At 37.2% G+C, this 15755-nt stretch overlaps 1 protein-coding gene across 2 annotated transcripts; it reads right to left on the reverse strand.

Moving 5' to 3' along the window:
* Positions 1-1604: 1604 nt before the first annotated feature.
* LYPLA1 (lysophospholipase 1) lies at positions 1605-15285 on the reverse strand. Of its 2 annotated transcripts, XM_009085317.4 has the most exons (9): positions 15147-15285; positions 14714-14745; positions 11632-11697; positions 10099-10146; positions 9187-9257; positions 8570-8643; positions 7699-7800; positions 6461-6637; positions 1605-5078 (listed from the first exon to the last, which is right to left on the reverse strand). In XM_009085317.4, exons 1-9 carry the CDS (start codon positions 15213-15215, stop codon positions 5025-5027), a joined length of 693 nt encoding a protein of 230 aa, XP_009083565.2. In that variant the 5' UTR covers positions 15216-15285; the 3' UTR covers positions 1605-5024. The 2 variants fall into 2 exon arrangements, with proteins under 2 accessions (XP_009083565.2, XP_018765673.1); XM_018910128.3 differs by lacking the exons at positions 14714-14745; positions 15147-15285 and adding an exon at positions 14822-15046.
* Between the last annotated feature and the right edge of the window lie 470 nt (positions 15286-15755).

Consider the following 15755-nt stretch of genomic DNA (forward strand, 5'->3'; position numbering starts at 1 on the left):
TCCTAAAAGAAAAACATTATCTACTGGTTCACTTTGTGGACGCCCATTAAATTATACAAGTACTTTGTTTAAATCAACTTTAATCAGCTACATCAAAGGTACCTGTTCAACTCAAAGAGAATGAATAAAATCTGTAATCCCAAAAGCAAATGTGGTAAGATGAGAGTGGCAAGCAATGAAAAGGAAGAAAAAAAAAACGGGGGGGGGGGGGGAATTACAGCTATTAATCTTCAAAGAATCCCATTCTTAATTTAACCAACAGACATTCTGAAAACTTCTTGAGTCACGTTCTTCACTTACACTGCTGCTCTCATACTATATTTGATAAAGTTTAATACACTACATTTTCTTGTTTTGGGAATTTTTGCTAGTTTTAGGCAATTTTTCTCCTCAGAATTACCTTATCAGGGATGTCAGGGCTGAAAGTAAATAGAAACAGAACATTATTCAAAATGTTTTTCTAAAAATATAAACTGGCAGATTGCTATGTGTAATACTGCATCTCTATTGTTACTAGCTATTCTTAGACTCTTGATTTCCCACAACCTATTCACATAGAGCACTGCATCTACCACACATTCCCATACATTTATGAAATTCCTCATTATACTCCACACTTATTTTTGCAGTCTGTGGAGACAAGTGGCCTTTAAGTTGCTTTAAGCTGCTTGAAGGGGGAAGTCTGCCTTTACCACACTATACTCCATTCCCTCTCTTCCCAGATAATCCCACTTTTTCTCTAGAGTGCCCTGCACTATGTACAGCACTGACTGCCTTCAAATATTAAACTAAATAGTGTGTGTAACCCCTGACCTGAAAATTGTCTCTCTAACAAATTTTTGAAGTGGTGTGTATGCCAAACTTTAATCAACTTCAAATCCTTTCCAACAGCACAGAACACCCAGAGAATGGTGCAGCAATCCAGAGTGAGAAGACTTGGGCTCTTCAGTGTCCTAGAATAACTTTACTAGAAAATAACTTAATTTCTTTGATCTTTTGAAATTATTGCAAATTCTAAGAAAACAAGTTAAAATAAAATTAACCCAGAATTTGAAAACCACCACCCAATCATACTTAGGATTCTTTCAAACAAGTAGCAAAGATTAACTTGGTAAGTGATTTTTCTTTTTAGTAACTACACATCATTGTTCTTATGTACCATACAATACATTTTCAAGGAGCCTCTAGAGTGCCTGTTTCACAGCACTGTTGAGTAAAAGCTCAACTTCCTTCAGGTAAGTATGGAAAAAATCTTTAGTACTTGCCCAAATACCAATTGAAATTTATTTCACAATGATTAAAAATTGAAAGCTTTTACATTTTCCCTAGTACAGAAATAATTTCCAAAGCTAAGATTTCTTATCAGAAATAAAATTAGTAAAATAAATTACATTTTAGATGTTTATAGTAAATATAAATGGCTTATAATTCTTAACACAAGGAATAAGTGTTCAGTATTTGTTTGTAAAATTTAAGAGACAGGCCTTTTACATATGGCTTCATTAACATCTTACAGTTTGCCCTCAGTCATATCCATCAACACAAAAAGACCTCTACATAAAAGATGCATCCAAATGATTTCAATGAAGTGCAGTATACTCCACTAGAGAGAACATGTTTTAATTAACAGTTCTAATACCAGTTACAGTGTACAGTACTTTTACCAATCTACTGTGTTGTAATTATACAGAGACCAAATCATACAGCCCTCACCATAGTACAGACCCCAGTAAAGTTTTACCTCAAGAATACCTGGAAAATTTAGGTTATAGTATACAATTCAACATATTTATTCAAAAGTGGGCAATATATTCCAACAAGAAGTCAGACTTCTGAGAGTACAATTTAAGTACCATTTTGAAATTAAGAACACATTAAGGAGTTAGATACCCATTGAAACAAACTGATCTGCAAGCAAGGTATTTTCTTATCAATGTTTTCACAGGTTTGATAGACATCATCTCCTTTGGTGGAAAGTCTAACATGACAAAGAATAGACATTATTGGAAAGTTTCAAATTGTAGTTTAAGAGGATAGGACATTCATATTTAGAACACTGACAGTCCAATTTCTCCATTTTAAAAGAATACTATGAAAACTCCCCCATCAGACTGAGCTATTATCCAGCCTCAAATACATGCATTATAACAACAATCCCAGCATCAAATCACTTCAGGTAGTGAAGATGTTCAGCTGCAAGATCATACAGAAGGCTTTCAAACCAGCTGGGAAATTACAAAAGACATGAGCTCAACATATACAGTGCAATATGGGAGGACACACAGACTTGAAGTTTCCTCTAGCTTCTGGGCTCTTTAAGAACTCCCAACCACAGTATAAACATACACTCCTGAATAAAAAATAAAGACGAGTATTCTTCCCAGAATACAGAAATTCAAAGTCAAAAATTTACTTATACTGACTTTGGTAACACAGCTCTTTGTAGATATAGCAAGCAGTGAAACAACAATATGAAAAAGAGTCTTGTTATGATAACTCAAAGTTTGAACAAAGTTAACACATAAAAAGCATTTCCAGAAAAACATCTGAAAGTATCATGACAGTGACAGCTGAAGCTGACTTGGATTAGAGTGTCTAAGTACTAGAATATGATCACAAACTGTAAACACAGTTCACCAACTTGAAGAAAGTGCTATGGAGCTAACACAGAAGGAAGCTAGGGCAGATCTCATTTTAACATTTTAGAAATACTTTTCAAAACTAATTCTTGCAGAAGGAAAAATATGTGAAATGACCACACAGTCAATTAGAAGTTAAGATAGATAACCAGAGTTATCAACAAATCTACAAACAGAACATGAAAACAATGAAGGAAAAATTAGAAGCTTGTGCAAGAACTTTGGAAATACACCAATGCTCAGGGAATTATTTAGACAACAGGGGAATGAAAAGAAATCTAAAAAACAAGGAGAAATAACATATAGTTTGCTTACCAAGACTGCAATTTAGTAGAATTGCAAAATCAGCTAATGCAATTTGGGAATGACTCCAAGCTAGGACATAATGTTTTCTCAAGAGAACTTTGGCACAACTACAGTAAGAATATTATGGTTTCTTCTGTGAACTAAATTAACTGAAAGACAAATTGGCAGATCTATAGAAGAGAGCGACTGAGAGAAATTACTAATTAAACTTCAAAGTTAATAAAAATGCCCTCTTAACTACACAGATGGAATATCTAACACTGTTTCATTACCATTTAGGAAAAACTCTTTTTCAATTTTACATATTAAGAGATGTTGAATAATCCAGAGAAACTGGATTAGAAAAGAAGCAGCTTCCTAAAAATGAAGTGCAACATGAAGAAAAAAAAAAAGCACTGAAAACTGGTTGCTCAGACTAGGTAAACAGGTCAGATCTCTGGCAGCAGCAATGTTAGAGGAGAGATATAAAAGTGCAATTCTTCAGGTATGTATTTGTACTGGCAGATACCTGATGTAAATCCACATACACTGTAAGGAGACCCCCAGGAGAGGAAAAGTACCTTAAATTCAGGTGTGAAACACAGTGTTGACATGACAGATACATCCAAAATAGAAATATTCTTTGACTGTAAGCATATTACAGGATAGAACATTGGTTTGCAGCAAATGATGTAGTAAAAATGTAGTGCATTGATTTAAACATTTCTAATGTGGTGACAGCCTCTGAATGCCACAGAACAGCTGCTCCCAGCAGTAAATTATGGCTCTGAACTGAAAAAAAGCTACTGAGTGTGCATCAACTTCTGTAAACCAGTGCATTCTACAATCTTAAGGTTCTGAAAGAAGAAACATTCTGTATCTATCTTGTAAATTTACTCCTTTTTTCCCAGGATTGGTCTTCATATTCCTATGCTATACTGTTCTGGGGAAATGTAGAAGGACAGATTTTAAAAGAAAATGCTTTGTTCCTATTCAGAAAAAAAAATCAAGTCTCAACATGTAATTTGAGAAGGTATTATATGGTATTATCTAAAAGTATCACTTTAAAATTTAGCTAAATTATATCCCAATTGCACTTATATTTCTAGCAAAAAAAAATTCAAATAAGTATGTGTTGCAGATGAGAATTCAACAATACACAGAACTACACAGCTGCACTATTTTCAGTTATTTTCTCCAAAGCACAGAGAAAAAAAGTCAAAACAATATTCTGTAGTTGTTCATGTGAAATACATAAACAAATGAAAACTACAACTAAAGCATCAGATGAATATTCAGTATGAAAACAAGATTTTTTTTTAACAAAACTCAAATTAATCCTATGCACTTTTTCAGAATTCTGTTCCAAGTCAACATTTGCAATGAGTTTAAAAGAAAAAAGACAATAAGACAAACAACAGTCTAATAAGGAATGAGTCCCTTTAAAATTTCCACAGTATTTATCTATATGAACATTTTAAAATTGAGGTGGTTTAAATATAAGAAATACCTTTGCTGACTTCTAGCCATTATAGAATAACCCTCCTTATCTGTTAAACAATTAACATATAATCCTTAAGCTTTACCCCTAGTAGCATTTATTCTATCATCATATGCCCACTACATTACATGTTCTGTACTTTATGCCCACTGTGTTTTATGTTGTGTTCTTTATGTATCCATTACATAAAAGAAATGTCACAAGTTTTCAATGAGTTTTAAGAACAAATCACATTTCAAGTAAAACTAAACTGGTCACATCTATGATGCTCACTTAAATTTAGTTCTTTATTACTTGTACAAATAGTTTGAAATTCTGCAATCAAGAAAAAAAAATCAGCCATCTTAAAACAGTTACATTCTATCAGTTACCTAGTTCCCTCATTCACATCGTTCCCAGCACTGGGTGAAAAATACTAAAAAGATTATAATTTCTTGTACATGTGCATTATTTAATCTTCATTGTAAGTGTAAATTTGCAACACAGTAGTAACACTGCAGGTATAGAAATAATGTTTCCTATCAGGCATATGAAAAGATTTAACACTCTACCACAGTTGATGCTGGTGTATTTATATAGAAAGCTTCTCACAGATCAGTTCAGTCTACGGGAGGTAGATGTTTGTCTATGAACTGTTTTACATCCATCATTTCCTGTTTAAAGATAAAAGGATGTATTAGTTGAAGTCCTCTACTACTATGTAATCAGCTACTCTAATTCATGCTTTAACATTTAAGTTATAATGAGCAGATGGGCTAGGAATATTGAGCAATCAGTTACTTAATTACCAATCTGCACACAAGTCAAGGCTGATAACTTCACAGGGCTGATATATACTTAGCAGAGGCTAAAATACAAGAAAAAAGTGCAAAGACTACTTTTTCTCTTCCTCTGGAGCTGAACAGGCAAGCTACATATTAAGTGAACTTGATAGCACCAGGTTGACTGTGTAGCTAAGGCCATAGCTTCCTGTATACTTAAAACTTTTACAAGTTAGCAGCAGCATGGAAAGCCAGCAACTCCTCCTCCTAACCATTCAGTTTCATTTTCAGCATGCTTCCTTCCTTAAGGAAAAGAAATGCAGCAAACAAGACTGAGAAACTAACCCATGGTGGTTTTTTTTATTAAGTCACTGTTGTAAGAAAGAACACATTACAAATATATTTGTGTAACAGCTCAGCAATATTATAGGCTACATGCAATACTACTCTGTAAATGTTACAAAGAGGTTGTTCAAAGTTACAGTTCCCACAAGATGCAACAATCTAAATTAACAATGTTACTGCTGCTGGCAAATGGTAAATCTGTTCTTTGCCTCCTCTGAGTTCTTGCTCCCATCACTTTGCGTGAGTTCTAGTGCTCAGCTCCCTATGGTGCAAACACTGAAGACTGCAGCTTTTTGCCATTTTAGCAAATTCAAATGATTCAAGGAAGTTTCTGATCTGCCCCAGAGTCGGTACAAGGAGGAAGTGAGGGTCACAAGGTCAGGAGCAGAGGGAGTCCACCCCTTTCGGGCAGCAGGAAGTTATTACATCAGCTCAGCTGTCTGCTGAGCCAGAACCATAAACACAGGTTCTGAGGCTGCCTCTTCCATAGTGTCAGACCTCCCTCTCTACTCATTTGATGTCTCCCTCCTCAGAACTACCAGGATTCTTCTCTCCAAAACACTATCTTGGATTTATGCTATGAGAATTGGTCTTTTAATTATAATTAGTTTTTTCACTAAGCAAATAATCAAAATTTGGGAAAAAGAGCATTTTCTAGACCAAGTCACCTGGTCCCCAAAATACAATCTTACAAGGAATTTCTCACCTGTCATACAAACTTCTGCTTTGGATGCTTTTTAGCCCAGAATTCAGTAACTCACCAAAATAAGTAGCATGAAGCACTTATTAAAAAAATAAAAAAAGAAACAAAACCAAAACTAGCAGAACAAACAAAAACTAACCCCCCTACAAAAAGCCTATAAATATTCGTTTTGAAGGAAAAATAATTAACTATAACCAGCTAAAATGGGGTGTATTTAGAAAATTACCTCAAGAGATGAACTATGCATCATGCCAGAGTAAGTCTTGAAAGTTACATTGGCTGGATTTATCATAGTCTTCAGCTTCTCAACAGTGAGGGAACCAAACATTACAGGAACCAGAGGGTCACAGTCCCCGTGGCACTGAAGAACAGCAATATCCTTGTTGACACCACTGATAGGGCCCTGGGAGGGGTGGAATTAGACAGGAGAAGAGGACAAAGAGACACTAAGTGGAGATAAGGCTTACACCTCTGAAATAAAACAACCCCATGGCACTATACCCTGTGGCATGACAAGCAAATTGAATTCTGAGGGGAAATAGTACAACATATAGTCTGCAAGCAGCTCCTTATGAAGTAAGCTCTGTACCTGACAAGACATTAAGCTCAAAGACCTGCAAATAAAATTTTGACAAAAAGTTTTGTAACAGAAAGTCATAATTTCTGGCCAAGTAAAAAACCTGAAACTTTGCTCAAATGCCCAGTCTATAATAAGAGAGTGCCTTGCAATGGAACAAATGGCAGGCAGAAAATTAACCTTCAAGAAAAATTTGTTATATCTGTCACCAGAAAAATCCTTTCCTTAGGATTTTTCCTCCTGAGAAACTGAGAGGCCTCAAAAACAAAATGAAAACAATGATTATCTGCTGCTGTGGAATGCAACAGCTGGATCTGTGATTGGTGGTTATCTGCTTATCTGTTAATGATTATCTGCTTCTGTGGAATGCAGCAGCTGGATCTGTGGTCCAACCACAGCTGGATCATGTGGTTGTTTTTAATTAATAGCCAATCACAGACCAGCTGTCCAGACTGTCTCGGTCAGAGACAAGCCTTTGTTATTCATTCTTTTTCTATTCTTAGCTAGCCTTCTGCCAAAATCCTTTCTTTTATTCTTTTAGTATGGTTTTTAATATTATATATATCATAAAATAATAAATAAGGCCTTCTGAAACATGGAGTCAACTTTCTTGTCTCTTCCCTCATCCTGGGACTCCTGCGAACACCATCACATTACATCCTTTAAATTTTCTAGTAGTGTCATTTTAAGCAAAAATAGCTACTGAGTGTTTCTTCATTTTCCTTACTTAAAATCTAAAATTTTAAGGTCCTATTTTAAAAACTTCTAAATTATCAAACAACACTCATCATCTAGTAATACTGATGACCACTAATTCTTGCACAAGATTCAATCTTCAGAGATACTCATTCCCTAAGTGCAAATCATCTCAGGAAAGAAACAAATACCTGAGGAAAAGAAGTCCGTAGAGGAAGCCAGCAGCTGAGGGCTATGACACCTGCTAATTTCTGATGTGTTGTAAGAGCTGTATACAATGATAAAGCACCTCCCTAAAATAGAGAGATATAAGTATTATTAGAAAAATGACAGTAAAGTTCTTTTTAATGTTTGCTTCAAATCCCTGATTTCTCCTTTAAAAGCCTTTTCCTATTGCAATCTATTCTTCTTTAGAGCCAACAACTAAAACCAGTATTTATGTACAATGTTTGTTTTGCTTTTTCTCCTCCCTTCCATGTCCATGTGGTCAATTAAGAAGTAAGCCAGCAAATTTACTGTAACTAACAGTTGTCAAAAAAACCCCCAAAACCAAAGACTATTACTTACAACACTTTATCACTGTAATCATTTTATCACAACAGTATTATCAATACTTTAATATTTAATTCATTTGCATGCAGACTGGGGGGAGTTGATGTATGGCCCAATCAATCAACTAACCTACATACCACAGATGCCTTACAAATGTAAAGGAAAAGATTTCCCAAATAAATCCAGACCACCAAATATCTACCAAATTCGATTAAAAATAGGACCAAAAGTTTCAAGCAAAACTATGTAGGTTATGTGCATAAAGATTTTAAACAGACTATTTATTTTAGTACTTTTTTTACACATGTATGTTCATTTTCCAGCGAACATTAATTATTTGCATAAAATCAAAAACCTTCATTTCTTTAAGCAAAGGAAAATTGGTACATTAAAATTTTAGAGGCATCTAACATCAGCTGATTTCAATTTAAGTGTCTGGGTTTCTGAGGTTAATAAAGCTAGGTTACTTCCCTAGAAAAAAGACAATGGTTCTTTCCAACCATACCTTACCTGAGAAAAACCTCCCAGAATAATTCTATTAGAAGGAATTCCGTTTCTTACTTCTTGATCTATCAGTGCTTTAACTGCAACATAAAGAAAGGCCAGCTGTTAAAATCCACTCCATTCTCTAGCAAGTCCAGAAGATTAAAAATGCCTTCTTCCTGGCATCAAGAGAAAGCTAGTGAAAGGAAAATCTAGGCTGCTATACATTAAAAGTACCAGAAGATCTAGAGCACAGTCAGAAATATCAGTGCCACTGAATCATTTCCAAAGAGAAAAACATGCAAATAGGTTTTGCAAAAGAGCCAGTGTTGGGAAGATGGCATCTTCTTCCAAGTAAAACAACTCAACTGCTCTGACCTGCTGCACTACCCAAAAGCTCCTTAAAAAAACCCTAAACTTGTTCCCATATTTCAGAGTATGAATTACTCTACTTACTAATAAAGTTAAAAAACAAGCATACAATAAACAATTAATGTAGCTAAATTTGGTCAGTGATAATACCCTTTACATATATTTTTTTCCTTAAAAACGTATTGGCTTTAGAAAACCTGTTTCAAATTGATACTTCATTTTCAAGAACACCTGGAAGTACTTTTAAGACATAAAAATACTCCTAAGTATACCATTCTCCGCTGCCTGCTTGATTCCAGCTTCATCTTCCTGTGAATCTGGAGAAAGTCCAATGATATCAAACCTTACAAAAACATCAACGAGAGCATTATTCATTAGAGCATCCATTCCACTTCCTTAATACACAAATAATGAAATCTGGATGTTTTCCAGACAAAAATGTTAGCTGTTATATTGTTTATTACCAACTACCCATAGATAACAAGAAACAGTGCACAATCTGTGAATGTGGCTTAAAAGACTAGATTTACTCAACAAGGCTATTCTTAGTTTTGACATCTTCTGTAACTTACTGCAGATTAAGCAGCACAGTTTTGATATTTGCTCAAAAAACATTAGCAGGAATTTTGCTGGACACAGATATTAAAATATGGTTTGAAGAAATAGAAGAAAAACAAACACAAGTCACTTGGGGGTGGAAAGCCCAAAATCCAATAAAACTGAAGATTGATTTAAGATCATTGAAATATACCATATTCTTCTGGTTCTCTATTCAGAATGGATGTTCTAAAAAACAGTTTCTACATATCCTACTGACCCACCAAATACTACTCACTAGTAGCAATATTTCCATTCCAAGTCTCTACTTCTACTGACTAGGAATTCAGACGCAATGCATACTACAGACCATACCTGTAGAATAAAATGGGGTTTTGTTCTAAGATATATAAACTAGTCCTGAGGAATAATCACTACCACAGATACAAAATGATAATTTGAGTGCACTCATGACAGCCCTTTTAGTTCTGTACCTTTATAAGAAAAGATCTAAAGTAAAAAGGTTTACACTTGCATGTGATTAAAATCAGATACTCAGGTCGTTCATGATTTTAAGTTAAGAAAAATGAGTTCATAGCCCCAGATATAATTTGATTAGAACTATCTGCATTTGGACAAATACTTACCATGATGGCATAGACATGTTCATGTTCAAAGAAACAGGCATAACTGGCCTAGAAATGAGAATGAACACTCCTGACATAAGATATACACTGAAATTCAATAATGCAGCTGCAGTTATATCATGAAATTGCATATCCTCTGTTTTACTTTTAGGCAGTAATTAACATTAGCTGTTTTGCGGCATCTGTTGAAGAAACTCTCTTGAAACAAGCCAGCCCAAACACATTTAATATTCAGGGTTGAATTACCACTCTCTATGGAAAGCAAGCAATGCTGCTTTAAATGTTCATGTGTGCGAGTGCATGCATCTCATAAAACGTATTTTAATATACATATATCATTTACTTATTTGTAATTAGGAATTATTTATCACAGTTCCATTCATAAATTCAGCAGATTAAAGCACCTTATACAGCAGCATCACCAGGAAGCAGCCAAAAGCAGCACATGGTGGAGCCTGGCCGTGCATGCTTCTGTCATCAGCTGAATCTGCTTAGGCAGTGCCTGCCCTCACTGCTGGACTCCTTCCCAGCCCTGTGCTGCTGTGTGCCATCTCTTCAGCCACAGCAAGACAGCTTCAGGGGATCATGCCATGGATCAAACCTGGCTTGAGTTTTAATCTATAAACTGAGCAGTATAAGTTCTGCAGGGAAGGACTAAAAGAAGACAAAGGGCAAGCAAAGAAAACAGTAGATATTGCTAAGCCCCTTTTGAATGGTTCAGCAAAGCTGGGACATGTGGTAAAATAAATAAATAAACAAACCACAGCTCAGTAATACACCAAAACATTGCTTCCTTCTCTCCCTATCATCTCTGCTCCATGTCTGCCAAGACCACTTGAGCAAGAGACAATCAGAATTTTGTGTTAAAATAAATTAAGATTATACTTTATTAGTTTTTCTACTACCAAGTCAATAGTATTTATTGCCTTATGTACTGGTGCCTGACCATGCTTAGAAGTATTTCACTTCTCAAATTGCACACAAAAACCGCTCAAATCACGTTATTTGCTGAAAATATCAATATCCTGTCAATCTTTAAATTTCTTTGTAACCTATAGCAAGTTTCAATCTGCTATACACACACCCAAGTTTAAGTACAGCTGGCTAATGTAAATTATGTGTAATGGTAAGTAAAATCTTAAAAAATTATTCCACAATAAAATTGGTTTTGACAAAAGATTGTTGGGGGGGAAGATACCAACAAACAACTCAAGCCACTGTGAAAAAATTCAAAATAATATAACTTTGTACCTAAGACTTTCCAAATATGTTCCAGTCTGAATAAGTACCAGAACCAAAGTACAAATAAAAATGCAGTTTTACCCCAAAGTAAGTCACACAGAATTTCCTGAAAACAAAAAACATTTAATAGCATCAACACTATTTTAGAATAGACTTCTATATAAAAAAAACAAAATGCAGAGATAGCCGGATACCATCTCACTTCTGAGGTGTCTCTCTGACATCTGCACAAGTGTCTTAACAGATGATGTCTCTACAGAAAAAGGTAAAACAAGAAAGTTACAAACTTACGCGTGCGGGCAAATGTATTTCACATGGGGGCTTTTGATACCAGCAAGTGCTTCTGACCATCCGTGCCTGTTAACAAACACATATTCAACTGCTTTTAGGTTTTGGCTTAGCTCTTATTTCTGAGCTGGTGCATCAGCACAGACCAAGTATGAAACATGCTGAATTAGATCAATATAAACACACTTTTAGAAAATATTTACATCAACCACAGTATACTATGAATGTAGTGCTAAACTTAGGTCTGTTCAGCCCTTGAATGCTTGTGGAATATATATAGTCAGGAAGACTTGATCTAATTTGGCTGCCATAGTTGTGGTGCAGCTACAGAAATATCACTTTGGCTCCAGGCAAAGCCCACTCTGTAACTGTCTGGCTTTATTAATTCATGTGCCACAACAGATGCACATGGGTATCCTGCTTCCAGGCAGCACAGAGGCTGCTTTGCTGCTTCTGCAGAGCTAAGACAGCTTCTCTGACAGCCAACTTGGCATTCTGTGAACCACATTCTTGATGTGGAACAGTAGCAAACTGACACCTAAGCTAACTCCACATGGATCCAACCCAATCAATCAGCCCTATTAATTCCACCTCAGCTTGAATGCTCTTGGATTCAGGCAGTCCTGAACAACACCCCAGATTGCAGTAGCTTTTTAATCTCAAGCAGATACTGTATATGAATGTCCATAACAAAACAAGATCTGCACAGCAGGTGAGTTAATGAGCTTCCTCCAAACCAGAACACTGGAGGGCGTAAGGTCAAGACTCACTCCAGGCCTCATCTAGACAGGAACTGACCTTGACCCAAATCTGAACCCATGTACAGCCACTGCACATGCCTGCACCTGGCTTTCCAGAACACTCAATAGCACCTGTATTTCCTGGTTTTTCTCATCATTTAGTATTCCTAACTCACCCACTAAATTAGATACTGGAAATTTGGTTCTAAGCAAAGAACACCTTTAACAAATTCGTCAGTGATACAGTTGAACTAATCAGACCAACAGCAGACCAGCCATAAAAGCACGATTGGTTTAGTTTTAATACCATCCTGAAAAGTTAATTAATGTATGCTACCTGAAGTTGAAGGCATTTCCAACACACAGACATTCGAAGCACTGACTGTAGTATCTCAGACTACTTCCTACCAGTACTTTTAGATATATTATTAACAAATTGCAGGAAATATGATTTGCATAATATTTGTAGTATCACATTGAGTTGAGTAAGAGTCTAAAGGAGAAATACCACTGAGAAAAAAATAGTTACATAAGAATTTAGGGACATTTTTTAGCCAATTATGAAGTTGACAAATTTGAAATGCAACATTGTGTACATACTAATGCAGACTCCTTAGAACAATTCTCTATATGGCACAATTTGTTCAGATTTTGACAAGTATGTACCAATCTTTAAGTGCCATTTATACTGAAGCTAAGACAGAAAAAGCATGTAACCTTTGCTAAACACTTTCCAGAGTAAGAAAAATGCAGCTGGTAAATGGAAGTGATCAATTTAGAAATTCATATGAAGTGGAACAGGTCAGTTTAAACTGGGGGAAGTTATAAAAATGTTAATAGGTTTGCTTCAGATAATTTTTTTGGGTCACTCCTACAGCTTTTACTTAAAAAACCCACAAGCAACCGTATGTCAAAGGCAGTCTATCTAATCTGCAGCAGACAAGAAGAAATACACCTAAATCACTGTATTTCCACAGAGGTGTCATGTCTTGTCAAATGCAGATGTTCCAGTGTGCTCACTGCATTTGCAAGATTGAGGCTGTGCACTAGCTCTGACACTGAAATGGAAATGCCATCTTGTCTAGGGAATACAATTTAGGTTAAAGAGAAAGTCTCTATTTTTTACCCCCTGCCAAAACAAACACTAAGCCAATTTGCAAGGACTCAAATTCCAAAAGCTCAAAAGATTCTGCAATCACTTGCTGAACATTTGGTGCCAAGATGCAGGCAGTACTGCTGCCTCAGCTGCCTCCTACCAGCAGAAAGGAAGAGGGGCAATGCAAACAAGGTGTTGTGTCAGCACAACAAATCAGAACAAAAACCTCCACTTGTAGAATACTGCCAAGTGCATGGGCTTGACTAGTTTCTTACTTACTAAATGACCAGGTTATGCAAGTTTTAATTCTGACAGCTAATTTTAGTTAGTACTTTGGAAAAAATAACATAGCAAGTTTCAACCTAGAAGCAACATTCAAGTTCTAGGTAAAAAAGAAAAAAAAAAAGGTCTTCAAAAATGTTATGTAATTTTGGCCACAAGGGAGCACAATAGACAAAGCATTCATGCTACTTATTTTCAGTATCCAAGTGCCAATTCCTTTAAAGTCTTCCACTAAAAAGGCTTCAACACTCTCTTAACTTGTTAATTCAATGGCTTTAATGAATGCATGCTTATTTCTGGGCACACACAAGCTTCAAAAGGAAACATTACACCAGAGCTAGAATGCCTCCTAGAAATTCCCTACACTCGAACATGGAAATAACAGGAACAAGGCAACAGGGCATTACACATTTTTTTGGGGGGGCTTTTTTTTTGGAGTCTGAAGATCATATTTTAGAGACAAAAATCTGTAGACATTAGGACTACTTTGGAGTTTGCCATATAGATCAAAGAGGTGTGGATTTTAGTGTAAGTATGACATATTGATGAAGAAACCACGGATTAACAGCAGCTATTGGCAAACCAACAATCCACAAATCTGGAATAAAAAACTCTAAATTTAGACAAACACAGGAATAACCAGAAACCCACTCTCAGGAAAGCAAATGATCAGAAAACCACAGACTTCCTTTTCTATAAAGTTTGTCTCAGGAACAAAAGAGAGATCGCATTCAGACCAAATTAGGTAAGTGAGTAAAGTTTTCAAGGACTTGGTGGAAAATTTTAATTAAATAGTTGTCACCATCATTGCAGGACACGTGAAGTTTTATCTGCTGTTGGCCGTTGCATTCAGTAATGGGCAAAATAAGAAGCTTAAGTAAATTTTAACTGCTCACGTGTTTAAAATATGCAGGTCATATCTGAAAGTATAATAGCTACTGAGTATGCAATAGATCAGAATACACACCCGGTATCTCCTAATCCGTGAAGAAAAATGACCTGAGGGAAATAAAACAGCAACACAAAAAAAGACAACAAAGGCAGAGGTTTAGGATCGCTGAACAAGCACACGCACCTCGCCCACGAGCCCCAGGCGCCCACCCAAGGTCAGGCACGGTTCGGAGCGCGGCACCACTTTCTCCCAAGAAAACTCCGCTTCGCTCACTTCCCCTCCCCGGCCCCGCCGCCATCAGAGGCCGCTCCCCGCGGGCACCGCTGACCTTCCAGGTGCCGAGCCGGGCCCGCCTCTGGAAGGGAAGGGGAAAGAACGGGAGACACCCGCCCGGGCCGCCCGCAATCCCCCTCAACCGCGGCCGCGCCTCGCCCCCCGCCCGCCCGCGGCCGCCGCGCTAACAAAGCGGGGCGGCGGCGCTCCCTGCCCGCGCCCCCGCCCCACTCACGGCTGCCGTCGCCTTCCTGGCGGCCGGGACGATGGCAGGCAGAGGAGCCGACATGTTGTTGCCGCACATGCACCGGGCTGCGGGGCGGCCGGCGGGACACGGGCCAGTGGCGGGGAGGCGACGCGGGAGGGCGGCGGGAGCCGGGTGGGAGGGGCGCGGGCGGGCGGGCGCCTTGTGCTGTGCTGTGCTGTGCTGTGCGGCCCAGGGAAAAAGGAAATTACGGTATTCTTAAATAAGTGAAATATAAAAGGCTAATCACGGGATGGCAGGAAAAGCAGCACAAATAGAGCAAACAACACGGCTAGACGGGGCTCATCTGTACTCATCTGGTCAGATGCCACCACCGCCGAATTAAATCTCTCGGCTTACAGCTCCCAAGGAACTGATTCTTACTCATCTTGAAATGTGTTAGGCTATTCAGGCACTCTGGTTGGAGTTACTGGATCATTCCAGTCCATTCCAAATACTTAGACCAACTCTGAATATGTATGGCAAACACATTTTAATCAAAAGGGAATACTTTGTTCTTTGTCTTCTATTCCATACATCTTTGTCAGATATTTACTCCCAGAAAAATCAATATGCTCATTGTGTTTGCCGGGTGGTAAG

Source organism: Serinus canaria, chromosome 2, assembly GCF_022539315.1.
Source record: "Serinus canaria isolate serCan28SL12 chromosome 2, serCan2020, whole genome shotgun sequence".
NCBI lineage: Eukaryota > Metazoa > Chordata > Aves > Passeriformes > Fringillidae > Serinus > Serinus canaria.